General features: G+C 40.6%; 1 protein-coding gene across 1 annotated transcript in view; it reads right to left on the reverse strand.

Annotated features, from left to right (window-relative positions):
• Positions 1–14,617, reverse strand: part of COL28A1 (collagen type XXVIII alpha 1 chain) — a 180,349-nt gene that overhangs the window by 94,564 nt on the left and 71,168 nt on the right. The window contains exons 18-20 of the mRNA XM_061164958.1: positions 11,360–11,431; positions 10,538–10,606; positions 7,602–7,673 (exon numbers count right to left, since the gene is read on the reverse strand). Of these exons, the coding sequence (XP_061020941.1) occupies positions 7,602–7,673; positions 10,538–10,606; positions 11,360–11,431 (213 nt within the window). The remainder of the gene's footprint in view (positions 1–7,601; positions 7,674–10,537; positions 10,607–11,359; positions 11,432–14,617) is intronic.

Genomic DNA, 14,617 nt, shown 5'->3' on the forward strand with positions numbered 1-14,617 from the left:
TTTGCTGGAAGATTTCTGATTACAGTTTCAATTTCCATGCTTGTGATAGGTCTGTTAAGATTTTCCATTTCTTCCTGGTTCAGTTTTGGAAAGTTATACTTTTCTAAGAATTTGTCCATTTCTTCTAAGTTGTCCATTTTATTGGCATATAGTTGCTGATAGTAGTCTCTTATGATCCTTTGTATTTCTGTGTTGTCTGTTGTGATCTCTCCATTTTCATGTCTAATTTTGTTGATTTGATTTTTCTCCCTTTGTTTCTTGGTGAGTCTGGCTAATGGTTTGACAATTTTATTTAGCTTCTCAAAGTATCAGCTTTTGGCTTTGTTGATTTTTTCTATGGCCTCTTTTGTTTCTTTTGCATTTATTTCTGCCCTAATTTTTTTTAAGATTTCTTTCCTTATACTAACCCTGGGGTTCTTTATTTCTTCCTTTTCTAGTTGCTTTAGGTGTAGAGTTAGGTTATCTATTTGACTTTTTTCTTGTTTCTTAAGGTAAGCCTGTATTGCTATGAACCTTCCCCTTAGCACTGCTTTTACAGGGTCCAATAGGTTTTGAGTTGTTGTGTTTTCATTTTCATTCATTTCTATGCATATTTGGATTTATTTTTTATTTCTTCTGTGATTTGTTGGTTATTTAGCAGCGTGTGGTTCAGCCTCCCTATGTGGAATTTTTAATAGTTTTTCTCCTGTAATTGACATCTAATCTTACTGCATTGTAGTCAGAAATGATGCTTGGAATGATTTCAGTTTTTTTAATTTACCAAACCTAGATTTATGGCCCAGGATGTGACCTATCCTGGAGAAGGTTCCATGTGCACTTGAGAAAAAGGTGAGATTCATTGTTTTGGGGTGAAATGTCCTATAGATATCAATTAGGTCTAGCTGGTCTATTGTATCATCTAAAGTTTGTGTTTCCTTGTTAATTTTCTGTTTAGTTGATCTATCCATAGGTGTGAGTGGGATATTAAAGTCTCCCACTATTATTGTGTTCTTATTAATTTCCCCTTTCATACTTGTTAGCATTTGTCTTACATATTGCAGTGCTCCTATGTTGGGTGCATATATATTTATAATTGTTATATCTTCTTCTTGGATTGATCCTTTGATCATTATGTAGTGTCCTTCTTTGGCTCTTTTCATGGCCTCTGTTTTAAAGTCTATTTTATCTGATATAAATACTGCTACTCCTGCTTTCTTTTGGTCTCTGTTTGTGTGAAATATCTTTTTCCAGTCCTTCACTTCAGTCTGTATGTGTCCCCTGTTTCTAGGTGGATCTCTTGTAGACAACATATATAGGGGTCTTGTTTTTGTATCCATTCAGCCAGTCTTTGTCTTTTGGTTGAGGCATTCAACCCATTTACATTTAAGGTAATTATTGATAAGTATGATCCCGTTGCCATTTACTTTGTTGCTTTGGGTTCAAGTTTATATACCCTTTCTGTGTTTCCTGTCTAGAGAAGATCCTTTAGCATTTGTTGGAGAGCTGGTTTGGTGGTGCTGAATTCTCTCAGCTCTTGCTTGTCTGTAAAGCTTTTAATTTCTCCTTTGTATTTGAATGAGATCCTTGCTGGGTACAGTAATCCGGGCTGTAGGTTATTTTCTTTCATCACTTTAAGTATGTCTTGCCATTCCCTTAGGGCCTGAAGTGTTTCTATTGATAGATCAGCTGTTATCCTTATAGGAATCCCCTTGTGTGTTATTTGTTGTTTTTCCCTTGCTGCTTTTAATATTTGATCTTTATGTTTGATCTTTGTTAACTTGATTAATATGTGTCTTGGGGTGTTTCACCTTGGGTTTATCCTGTTTGGGACTCTCGGGGTTTCTTGAACTTGGGTGACTATTTCCTTCCCCATTTTAGGGAAGTTTTCAACTATTATCTCCTCAAGTATTTTCTCATGGCCTTTCTTTTTGTCTTCTTCTTCTGGGACTCCTATGATTCGAATGTTGGGGCATTTAACATTGTTGCAGAGGTCTCTGAGGTTGTCCTCATTTCTTTTAATTCTTTTTTCATTTTTCCTCTCTGTTTTATTTATTTCTACCATTCTATCTTCTACCTCACTAATCCTATCTTCTTGTCTCCATTATTCTACTGTTGGTTCCCTCCAGAGTGTTTTTGATCTCATTTTTTGCATTATTCATTATATATTGACTCTCTTTTATTTCTTCTAGGTCCTTGTTAAACATTTCTTGCATCTTCTTGATCCTTGTCTCCAGGCTATTTATCTGTAACTCCATTTTGCTTTCAAGATTTTGGATCATTTTCACTGTCATTATTTGGAATTCTTTATCAGGTAGATTCCTTGTCTCCTCCTCTTTTGTTTGGCTTGGTGGGCATTTATCCTGTTCCTTTACCTCCTGAGTATTTCTCTGCCTTTTCATTTTGTTTATATTGCTATGTTTGGGGTGGCCTTTCTGTATTCTGGCAGTTTGTGGTTCCTCTTTATTGTGGAGGTTCCTTGCTGTGGGTGGCATTGGACATGTGGCTTGTCAAGGTTTCCTGGTTAGGGAAACCTGGTGTTCTGGTGGGTGGAGCTGGATTTCTTCTCTCTGGAGTGCACTGAAGTGTCCAGTAATGAGTTTTGAGATGTCAGTGGGTTTGGTGTGACTTTGGGCAGCCTGTATATTGAAACTCAGGGCTATGTTCCTGTGTTGCTGGAGAATTTGCGTGGTATGTCTTGCTCTGGAACTTGTTGGCCCTTGGGTGGTACTTGGTTTCAGTGTAGGTATGGAGGCATTTGATGAGCTTCTATTGATTAATGTTCCCTGGAGTCTGGAGTTCTCTGGTGTTCTCAGGATTTGGACTTAAGCCTCCTGCCTCTGGTTTTCAGTCTTATTCTTACAGTAGCCTCAAGCCTTCTCCATCTATACAGCACCGATGATAAAACATCTAGGTTAAAGGTGAAAAGTTTCTCCATAGTGAGGGACACCCGGGGAGGTACACAGAGTTACATGGAGAAGAGAAGAGGGAGGAGGGAGATAGAGGTGACCAGGAGACGAGGGGAAATCAAAAGGGGAGAGAGCAAGCTAGCCAGCAATCACTTCCCTATGTGCTCTCCAAAGTCTGCACCCCTCAGAGATGTTCATGGGGTTACACAGAGAAGAGAAGAGGGAGGAAGGAGACAGAGGCGGCCAGGAGGAGAAAAGGGGGAATCAAAAGGAGAGAGAGAGATCCAGCCAGTAATCAGGTCCCTAAGTGTTCTCCACAGCCTGGAACACACAAAGAGATTCATAGAGTTGGGTAGAGAAGAGAAGGGGGAGAGAGGTGATAGAGGCGACCTGGTGGAGAAAAAGGAGAGTACAAAGGGGGAGAGAGCAATCCAGCCAGTAATCTCGCTCCCAAGTAAAAATGGGTACTGAAGATTGGGTTCTTAAAGGTACAAAATTGATAACAAATACCAAAAAGCAAAGATTAAACATCTAGAGTAGAGGTTAGATTCTCAGACATACAATATTAAAGGAAAAAACAAAGTCACAAAATTTATGAAATATATATATATATGAAGTTTGCTTTGAAAATTGGGTCTTTTTTTTTTTGCAAAGTAATAGTAGGTTATAAAAATGAAAATTAAAGGAGTAATAGAGGACTTAAATTTTTTTTAATTTTAATTTAAAAAACGATAATAGTAAATATATATCTAGGACTTTCTCTGGTGTTGTTGCAGACAGTGTGGGGTCAGTTCATTTTCAGATAGTGTCTTGATCCAGCTTACACTTCCCCTTCCTATGTAGTCGGTGCTAACTGCGAGGTTTTAATCTGTTGCACCTGTCACTTCCAAAGCGGTTCCCACTGTTTATTTTGGCTTCTTCTGTTTGCTGGTCTCTTCAGTGTCTAATTTCCACCCTGACACAAGGGGGCGGTGGTGGTCACTTTTTTAGGCTCGCGTGTTCAGTCGTGCGGTGGGGAGGGAGGAGCACTGCAAACATATGTCACCGGCGTGCGTGGGGAGCGCTCGCAGTGTCTGGGCCACACTAGGTTTGCCCCCATTCACCACGTGTGTGCTTTCCCCGTCTACACTGCTCAGGCTCCAGGTTGCTCTGCCGGGAACTGTCTGAGGCCGGCCCTGGGTTGCATGCACTTCCCAGGTCTAAGCCACTCAGGTTCAGGTTCTCGGGTACTCCACAAAGGCGCAGACTTGAATGGGCCTGCGTTTTGTACCCTTCCCAGGTCCGAGCAGCTCAGGTGGCCAGGTGTTTGGCCAGCGTGGTCGCTGCGACTTATCCCTTCCCCCATCCTAGCTGCTCAGTTTTCTGGGTATACAAGGAGTGCGCCTTCTCAGGTGTGCCGTGTGTCTCTTCTGGGGAGCTAATCTCTGGCTGCGACCCTCCCGGCGGATGTCAACCATCCAGAATCCCAAGAAGTCTTGGTTAGCAAGGAAGCCTGCTTGCAGTTTGGTAAATGACGCCTCTCTAGGTACGTGATTGCCCGCTTCGGGCTCTGGCTGCCCTGGCCTGCCTGTGTCTGGCGGGGGATGGGCCGGTCCGCAGCCGGCTAGCTCTGCTCAGTCCTTTGCTCTGTGAGCGGGCCTGGCAGTGTCTTAGGTTAGGGCTTTTTGCGGGATAGCTATCCCACAGTCTGGGTTGCTATCTCTAGTTAGTTCCCTCAGATTGCCCTCGGGCCATTGAGGCCCGGTCCTTGGTCCTTACCCTAAGCAATGCAGCCCGTGCCTCCCTGTCCAGTCCCCGCTTTCTAGTGGCAGATGCGAGCGTCTGCGCTGCTTCTCTGCTGGGAGTTGCCTTTAGGCACGTCATCTGTGGGTTTTAATTATTTATTTATTTTTCCTCCTGGTTATGTTGCCCTCTGAGATTCCAAGGCTCACCACAGATTCGCCGGTGAGAGTGTTTCCTGGTGTTTGGAAACCTCTCTTTTTTAAGACTCCCTTCCCAGGACGGATCTCCATCCCTACCTCTTTTGTCTCTCTTTTTATCTTTTATGTTTTTTCCTACCTCCTTTCGAAGACAATGGGCTGCCTTTCTGGATGCCTGATGTCCTCTGCCAGCATTCAGTTGTTTTGTGGAATTTGCTCAGTGTTCAAATGTTCTTTCGATGAATTTGTGGGGGAGAAAGTGGTCTCCCCATCCTATTCCTCCACGATCTTAGGACCGCCCCCCACCCCCACTGTTCTGATCACCCATATGACCAATGGGCTGAACACACTGGCCTGCTGGGGCCAGATGATGCCAAGCCGTGTATGTGCCAGTCCTCAATCCAAACCCGTATGTCAGTGGTACAGGACATGGCCAGGATTCTGGCAACAGATAACCACCCTATTCAGTCCTGGAGCAATGGGATAAGACATTAACCTGTTAAAATTATCACTAAAACCAGGTTAAGGTAAATTATGCATCTAGATTTAATTTATTCTACTTTTTTTTTAATAAAAAGAAGCCAATTATTTTTAAATTTGTTTAATGTTTTATTGAAGTATAATTGATTTACAGTATTGTGCTGATCTCTGCTGTACCGCGAAGTGACTCACTTATCACCATATAGAGGTTCTTTTCTTATATTCTTTTCCATTATGGTTTATCACAGGATATTGGATATATTAATAGTTCCCTGAACTATACAGTAGGACCTTGTTGTTCATCCACTCTACATGTAATAGTTTTCATCTGCTCATCCCAAACTCTCAATCTATCCCTCTCCACTCCTCTCCCCCTTAACAACCATGCCTGTCCTCTATGTCTGTGAGTCTGTTTCTGTTTTATAGACAGGTTCATTTGTGCCATAGTTTAGATTTAGCATATCAGTGATGTATGGTATTGATCTTCGTGACTTACTTCACTTAGGATGATAATCTCTAGATCTATCCATGTTGCTGCGAATGGCATTATTTCATTCTTTTTTATGGCTGAGTAGTATTCCATTGTATATTTATACCACATCTTCTTCTTCCATCAGTCTGCTGATGGACATTTAGATTATTTCCATATTTGGTCTATTGTGAATAGTGGTGCTATGAACATAGGGGTGCATGTATCTTTTTGAATCACAGTTTTGTTCAGGTATATGCCCAGAAATGGGATTGCTGGATCATATGATAGTTCTGTTTTTAGTTTTCTGAGGAAATTCTACCCTGTTTTCCATAGTGACTGCAGCAACTTCCATTCCCACTGAGAGTGTAGGAGGGTTCCCTTTTCTTCACCCTCCCCAGCATTTGTTATTTTGTAGACTTTTTAATGACGACCATTCTGACTGGTGTGATGTGGTACCTCAGTATAGTTTTGATTTGCATTTCTGTGATAATTAGTAATGCTGAGCATCTTTTCAAGTGCCGACTGGTCATCTATATGTCTAAAGAAGCCAATTACTTTTAAATATAAAATTGTATACATAGAAAGTACACAAATTCTTTTAAAGACCCTAATTAAAGTGTGAGTATGTTTTACAATATGGTAATTCTTTATCAGGAAAAGCTTTATTTCAAAATGCAAGAAAATATTCATGTTGACATGAAGAGTAATTAAGACATGAAGAGTAATCACTGTTGTTAATACAACACATTTCCTATATAATGGCTTTTCTCATCATGTGCTCCTTGAACGTCCTGCAGCAGGAGGTACTTATTTAGGAAATGCAGATTCCTGGGTCCCACCTACATACTAAATCCAGATTTCTTGTCATGGCACCATGAAATATGACTTTGTGACAAGCTCCCAGGCAATAACGCTGACATGGAAGTTTAAGAATCACTGGCAGATGGGGGATGCTTTGCTTTGTGTCTGCTCGTATCTTACTGGTAGCCAGTTTGTTTTAAAGTTGTTCTTTAATCCTCTGGCCCTTAAACATGCTTCTTGTTTCCTTCTTACAGTTAGCATCTTCCTGGGGCCCTGAACCCTCTCAGGTATGCAATTTTTGTTTCCTGACGCATCCAGATGACCTCAGTATTCTCTCCTGCTAAGTCAGGACACGTGCCTATTTGCTTGCTTCACGTTTTCCTTACTTTTTCCTCAGCACCCTGTCTCAGGCAGTTTATCAGGACATATACGCCCTACTTTCCATTTCACTGTACTGATTTTTTCCTCTCTGAGTAACTCCATGCGATGAACACTGACAATGTACCTAGAACCATAAGAAGTGCTTTATTCACTCCTTAAAGTCATCACAACAACCCTATGAAATAGACACTATTACCATGATTATTTCCACGATTAAAGTGACTGACCTCCAGAAGTTCTGGGGTGCAGCAGGATGAGAATCCCCATCTCATGCCTTCTGAAGCCCCACCCTACTTCCTTACCACATCACCTCTCAGTTGGGGACATTTTTGTCCTTGTTCAGCAAAGAGAGATGATAGAGAATTGGTATCGCCTATGGTCTTAACGTATCCCAACTATGGAATATTTGGTTTTAATAAAGAGCGCTGACACAGAAATTCTCTCCTAGCAGCATCAATATTCCAATGAAAATTACATGTTTTATACAATCTCTTTATCCCATTTTGTAATGGTCTGGAATAGTATGTTTTCTAAGGCCTTTATCATTTTGGAGGCTCTGGTTTTGTATTTCTTAAGAAGGAAACAGTAGAGATCTAAGATTCCATTAAAACCGGACACACGAATGATCTCCCCAAAGCATAAATGAGAATTTAAGATACATACCTTTGGCCCTCCGGGCCCCTGAGACCCCCTCTGTCCTTGATTTCCTTTGCTCCCTTTCTTTCCTTCATCTCCCTGACAAAAAGGAATTATAAAAATACAGTTGTTTTATAATATATCCACCTCCTTCTTATAGCAACTACATCATGGCCAGACTCTCAGTGCATACCAACTTCAAAGTCATGTTCCCCAAGCCTAGCTCAGTTGCACAGGATCTGTCAATGTTCTTGTGCAGATTACGTGACTTCAAAATTGTCCAGACTGCACCATTTACTCAGTATGATTTAACACTTCCTAAACTCTATGTTCAGTATCTTTCCTTGGAGACTTTGATTTGACTTTACAGTTCTTTCGCCCTCTTGGTCTATTTAAGTAGTGGTTCTGAGACAGTCACAGTTTCAAAGAAGAAAGCCATCTATGCTTTTCCATGCTGTTTTTCAGAGTCTGTGCTATTTCAGTTTTGAAACATAAAATGAGACATTTAAAAAATTAGCCCTGGTTCTTCCTCCATGGAGTTTAATTCTTTCTGCCCAAGGAGGCCAATAATTCAATTGGTAGAAAGATGAGTGAGCATTAACCTGGCGCAGAGCTACAAATTGCCTCGTGTTACCCAGCAGGATTGTGTACACCAGTGCTCCCTGCCAAAGAATTTTATTACCTTCAACCAGAAGCCTCAGAGCATCCCAGAACTATCCTTACCCTAGGGCTCAACTGCAAGGCACCATAGCTAAGCATGTGCACAGCCCAACAAAAGAATTCCTTGGGGTGTGTAGCTGAAAGCGTTAGTCACTCAATTGTGTCCAACTCTTTGTGACCCCGTGGGCTGTAGCCCACCAGGTTCCTCTATCCAAGGGATTTTTCAGGCAAGAATACTGGAGTGAGTAGCTATTCCCATCTCCAGGGGATCTTCTGGACCCAGGAATTGAACTTGGGTCTCCTGCATTGCCAGCAGATTCTTTACCGTGAGGCTGTCCAATATTTATGACATAAATGACTATACCACCATTTTCAAACCTGAACATGCATAAGAATCACCTGGAGATTTCTGGGCCCCCCATCCAGAGTTTCTTATTTACTAGGTCTGTAGTGGAGCCCAATAATTTACATTTCTGACACATTCCCAGGTGACGCTGACACTGCTGTTCCAGGGGCTGCGCCCTGAGAACCTCTGGCCTATACCGAGGGCATCAGCAATGCAGACACTCCACTAAGAAGAGCGACCTACAGAATCCACAAACATGCAGACAGCTCCCTAGTACCCACACTGATGGAGAGCCGTGATGGCAGATAATTTAAAAAACTGTTGAATATCCAAGTATCACTTATCATGTCATTATCATCTGCCAATAGCATCGAAATCTACCCCAACTATTTATGTTCTCCCCTTCACTACCGTATTTAACTTATTGACCTAAATGATCCCAGAAACCAACAGCAGTGTGTGTGTGTGTGTTTAGTCACTCAGTCATGTCTGACTCTTTGCGACCCCATGGACTGCAGCCTGTATGCAGATTCTCCAGGCCAGAATCCTGGAGTGGGTTGCCATGCCCTCCAGGGATCAAACCCAGGTCTCCCACATTGCAGGCGGATTCTTGACCATCTGAGCCATCAGGGAAATCCAGATCCACCTAAATGTAATAAAGTGCCAGCACTGCACACTGCCTACTTCAATATGTAACATATTCCTACCTACCACTCCTCTCCAACATATAGCCTTCTACAAGCCCCATATCACCTCAACACCAGACATCCAGTTAGCGCATATCTTCCTTGCTCTGCTGGTGTATTTGACACCACCCATTGCTTTCTTTTTGAAGCCCTTTCTCCTTGGTTCCCCTAACATGGTACTCTGTTATTCAGCCTGTCTTCATGCTGTACGGAATGCTCTCTTTCCAGCTGCTATAAAATGCAGGGCTCCAACCTTAGCTCTCTTTCTCAGAGTTGTCTTTCATCCCCACAGCTTCAATTATTAGCTCAAAGGGTCTGTTTTCCAAAAGTATATTCAAGGAAACATTAGTTCTCCTGAATGTTAATAGGCAATCATTTCTAAAAGTATTTTTTGCATGATGTTAAAAAGGAATTCTCTATGCATGTTTCCACTCCCTGCTGCCCACTCTGCCCCCTCCCCCCAAAAAAACAGATCTCATAGTCTGGTTAGTCAGTTTTAAATTTTAAATGTTTGAAATGCTGCAAATACATTTATATTTCAAATTCTCATGTTTAAGGCTAATGACTCAATTTTAGCCAATATTTTTCATAATACATAGACATCTAAGCTATCAATTACTATTTTAATAGAATTAAAAATAGAACACCAGTAGATATATGGATTTTATTTTTACTTTATTCATATATAATTCTTCAGGATATTTATATGGGCATTGATGACTGCACCTAAGAACTGTAGTAATATCTGACACCTTGGAGGTTGTATGTTATGGTCTTATTGATGAATTTGGGTATTTTCATCTTGACATATAAAGATATTATTTAACAAGCATTTCTAAAATGTGTTAAATAAATCTATGCCATGTTGTGAAAGTGCCACTTCATAAGGTTATATTTCTTACTACTCTATGAGATTTTATAAATATTTGAAAAAACATTATGGACTTTGATGTCTCAAGGATGTATCTCAAGTTCTTTTCCCTTACTGTGTGTTTGTTTTTTAAATGTCAACTTGGCTGTTTATTAAGAAAACATGTGTTGAAATCTTCCTATAAGCTTGGTTTTGTGACAGATGTTAGGAAAATGGAAATAAATAATACATACTTGCTGTCTACAAAAGCTCAAAAGCTAGTGTCCATAATTTTAAGCCAGAAGTAAACATCTTTGACATAGCAAAAATAACATCAAATTTCTCCTAAGTTGGCTTCTTATCATCAAGACCAGAACTCAGGCAGTCTGCTTCCCATCCCCTCCCACTGTGGGTTCCATACCTTGAGGCCAGGCTGTCCTTTCCCAGGTGGTCCTTCAGGGCCTCTTGCACCCGGAAGTCCTGCTTCTCCCTAGAGAAAATGATACCAATGTCTTAGCTGATCCTCCATAGCCAATATGGATACACCCGCCTTGTCTCTTCTTACAGCCAACAGTCTCTGCTTGGATCCTCCAGTACAGAAAAGACCTTCACTCTAGTCTCAAAATTAATTTGGAAGTTTACCAACATGGATAAATTAATATCAAGCTTCAGTTTAGCTCAGAGCAGCTGAAATATCATGAAAAAGTCCAATTTCCCAGCCAGTTGCCAAAGCAATAAGCTCACTTTCTTTTGGCTCTTCATTCACATTCAGTGGTTTGTTTTTTGAAAAAACAAGAAAGACCTTCAGCCTTACCATCTGCTGTTTTTCACTACTTATATTGAAAAATGAGTATTTCAAATGTCAACTCAAAATATTTCAGGAAATCTTTATAATGGCCTTACTTCCTGAATACAATTACAGACTTTCCTTTTTGGAGGAGAGGAAAAAAGCCTTTTTCTCAGAGTTTAAATAAAAGTGCTTTCTAGGAATCCCCAAGGGAGTAGGTCACTGGAACACCATGGCCAAAATGCCAGAGAAAAGGCAGAGGTCGTAAGATACCTACTCAGGCTTTGAATTGGTGCTCTTTTATCTGAACTAAGTGAAAAAGGATATTTAGACTTGTGGGATTTTATTTTCTTAAAGAGACTAAGTTCGTCTTGAATGGTTTCATTTGAGCTCTTGCAGGACCAAGATATATGTGGTTTGATAGTTTTATTCCAATAATATGGAAAACAGTGTTACCTTCTTCCCTGCAGCTCCATCTTCTCCTGGCACTCCTGGCTGTCCTGGGAGCCCTGTTGAGCCTGGCTCCCCCTGGTGGATGAGGAGAGATTTTTATTTCCCAGAAGCTCACATTTATCATGGAACCTCACTTTAAGGTACTTGCAGTGGGATGCATCTTATTATAATATCTGAGAAAAGCCTAGGAGCAGGGAAATCTGAATAGGAATTAACAGTTATTAAGCTACTTGACCTTGGGTGAGTTACTTAACGTCTCCAGATCTCAGTTTTGGATTATGTTGTTTATTATGGGTTGAACTGTGACCAGCTCCCTCCCCCAAATGATATGTTGAAGTCCTAAACCCTGGCACCAGTGAATGGACCTTGTTTGGTAACACAGTTGAGATGAGGTCATTATTGTGGGTCCTAATCCAGTGTGACTAGTGTCCTTATAAGAGGAAAGTATAATGCCAAGACAGACATGTAGGGAGAACCCCATGTGACAAGAGAGCCAAGAGTAATGTAGCTACAAACCAAGGAATGCCAGAGATTGGCCACCACCAGAAGCTAAGAGGCAGAGGAAAATTGTCCCTGATAGGTTTTGGAGGAAGTGTGGCCCTGCAGACACCTTGATTTTTTACTTTCAGCCTCTAGAACTGTGAGAAAATAATTTCTGTTATGTTAAGCCACACAGTTTGTGCTAATTTGTGACAGCAGCCCTAAAAAAAATGAATATAAAAATGAGATGAAATAATTGAGACCCAAACATTGCTTCCAACTGTAAAATTCAATTATTATACCCACCTTCAAGTCAATTTATAATTTAAGTCCTTTAAAATGTTCAGAGAAAACACATGCTACTATCAAACAGTATATCGCTGTCCTTTGTTGTTGTTTAGTCATGTCTGACTCTTTTGCAGCCCCATGGACTTTAGCCCACCAGGCTCCTCTGTCCATGGGATTCTCCAGGCAAGAGCACTGGAGTGGGTTGCCATTTGCTTCTCCAGGGAAATGTGTCCTTACTGCATTTATTAAGAGCAAAAAATATTGCAAATGATGGAAAATCATTTCAACTAAACTCAACTTTAAAAACTAGTGAACAAAGCACAGTGAACCTAAAAGTAAACAGTGGTGGTAGTAGTAGTAGTCGCTCAGTCATCTCCAACGCTTTGCGACCCCATGGACTGTAGCCCACCAGGCTCCTCTGTCCATGGGATTCTCCAGGCAAGAATACTGGAGTGGCCATTTCCTTCTCCAAAAGTAAATAGTGAAAGTGAAAGTTAAGTCGCTCAGTCATCTCCAACGCTTTGCGACCCCACGGACTGTAGCCCACCAGGCTCCTCTGTCCATGGGATTCTCCAGGCAAGAATACTGGAGTAGGTGGCCATTTCCTTCTCCAAAAGTAAATAGTGAAAGTGAAAGTTAAGTCGCTCAGTCGTGTCCAGCTCTTTGCAACCCCATGGACTGTAGCCCACTAGGCTCCTCTGTCCATGGGATTCTCCAGGCAAGAATACTGGAGTGGGTGGCCATTTCCTTCTCCAGGGGATCTTCTCAACCCAGAGATTGAACCCAGGTCTCCTGCATTGCAGGCAGACGCTTTAACCTCTGAGCCAATCCTCTTCCCAAAAAAAGTAAATAGTAGGATATAATAAAAATGACCAAAAAAATAAATAAATAAAAATGACAGAAAATCATAAACTTACTAGCAAAAAGCAAGAAGAGTAACAAAATTAAAAGGTAAAAACTTAAAAATACTAAGAAAATAAATAAACATCTAACTGTAATGATAAATATTTGTAAAAGAAAAGGCATAAAAAAAACAGTATTAGGAATGAAAGGTGAATCTATATACATAGTAAAATTTTTTAATTATAGAAAATTTCTGTGATAATCTCAAACAAATATATTGGAAACATTAATACATGGATAGTCTTTAAGAAAAATATAAATTACATAAATGGCATAAGAAGGAATGGACAAGCTAAATAAATCAATGCAATTAAATAATTTCAGTAAGTAATTGCAAGTCTGGAACTTCCTCTCCCTCCAGGATCACAGGCTTAGTTGACTTTCCAGTCAAACCTTACCATATTTTTAAACGTCTGAAGGACAGATATCCCCTCTATTGTTTCTAAAACAGAAAAAGAGGGAACTCTATCCAATTTATTTTATGAGGCTAATAAAACTTTGATTTAAAAAACCATACAAGATAAGAAAACTAAATTATAGACCAGTCTACCTAAGAAAAACATTCCAACTTAAGGTTCTCATGTAAATGTAAGAATGTGTGTGTGTGTGTGAGTTGCTCAGTCATGTCCAACTGTTTGTGACCCCATGGACGGTAGCCTGCCAGGCTCCTCTGTCCATGGATTCTCCAGGTAAAAGTACTGGTGTGGGTTGCCATTCTCTTCTCCAGGGAATCTTTCCAGCTCAGGGGTTGAACCCAGGTCTCCTGCATTACAGGTGTATACTTTACCATCTGAGCCACCAGGGAAGCCTTGGAGGGATAGGAACTAGATTTAACTTCCCACCTGATGCAACTAAAAAAGCAATAACAAAATATATGAAACAATGACATTCATGCTACAGTTTCCCAAGTTTACTGTCCAGATAAAGTTTCCAGGCCATTGTTCAGGGAGAGAGAATCCAGAGCAAGTCCAGAAGTCTCTCTAATTTAAGGAGACAAAGGCAAGCCAAGATATCTGAAATTCACAAAATAGATTACCAGAGAGGAGGGACTGACATGAAGAGAACATGAAGATCTAAGGCGCATCCCCCTTGAGTATTTAGGTGAATACTGTTAGCACAGAGTGAAGAAATCACCCCAGGCCATGAAAACAACCACTTGAAAGCATCAGAGAACTGATAGCAGGAAAGATAGGTTGCCTGCTCCCAGTGGCAAGAAAAAACTTCACAGTGCTGCGGGCATAGATGACTTTTTAAAAGAGTATTGCCTTCGTAGTGGGGGACAATTAGCCCCAGACTAGATACTGCTTCTGTCCTACCTAATAAATCTTAAAAGCAAGATCAGAATGTGCCAACTGTTTTCAAGTAATGTAGAAGCATCTAAGAAAAGAAGCTCAAAAATATTTATAGGAATACAAAAAAAATCTAGCACCTAAAAAGGTAAAATTCACAATGTTTGGCAGATAATCAAAAGCTATTGAGGACTCAGACAAGCTGCAGAAACATGATGCAGGTGATAGAATTTATGGATAACATTAAGACAGTTATTATACTGCATTCCATATGTTCAAGAAACTAAAGAAAAATTAAAAC

This window comes from Dama dama, chromosome 18, assembly GCF_033118175.1.
Source record: "Dama dama isolate Ldn47 chromosome 18, ASM3311817v1, whole genome shotgun sequence".
In the NCBI taxonomy this organism is placed as follows: domain Eukaryota; kingdom Metazoa; phylum Chordata; class Mammalia; order Artiodactyla; family Cervidae; genus Dama; species Dama dama.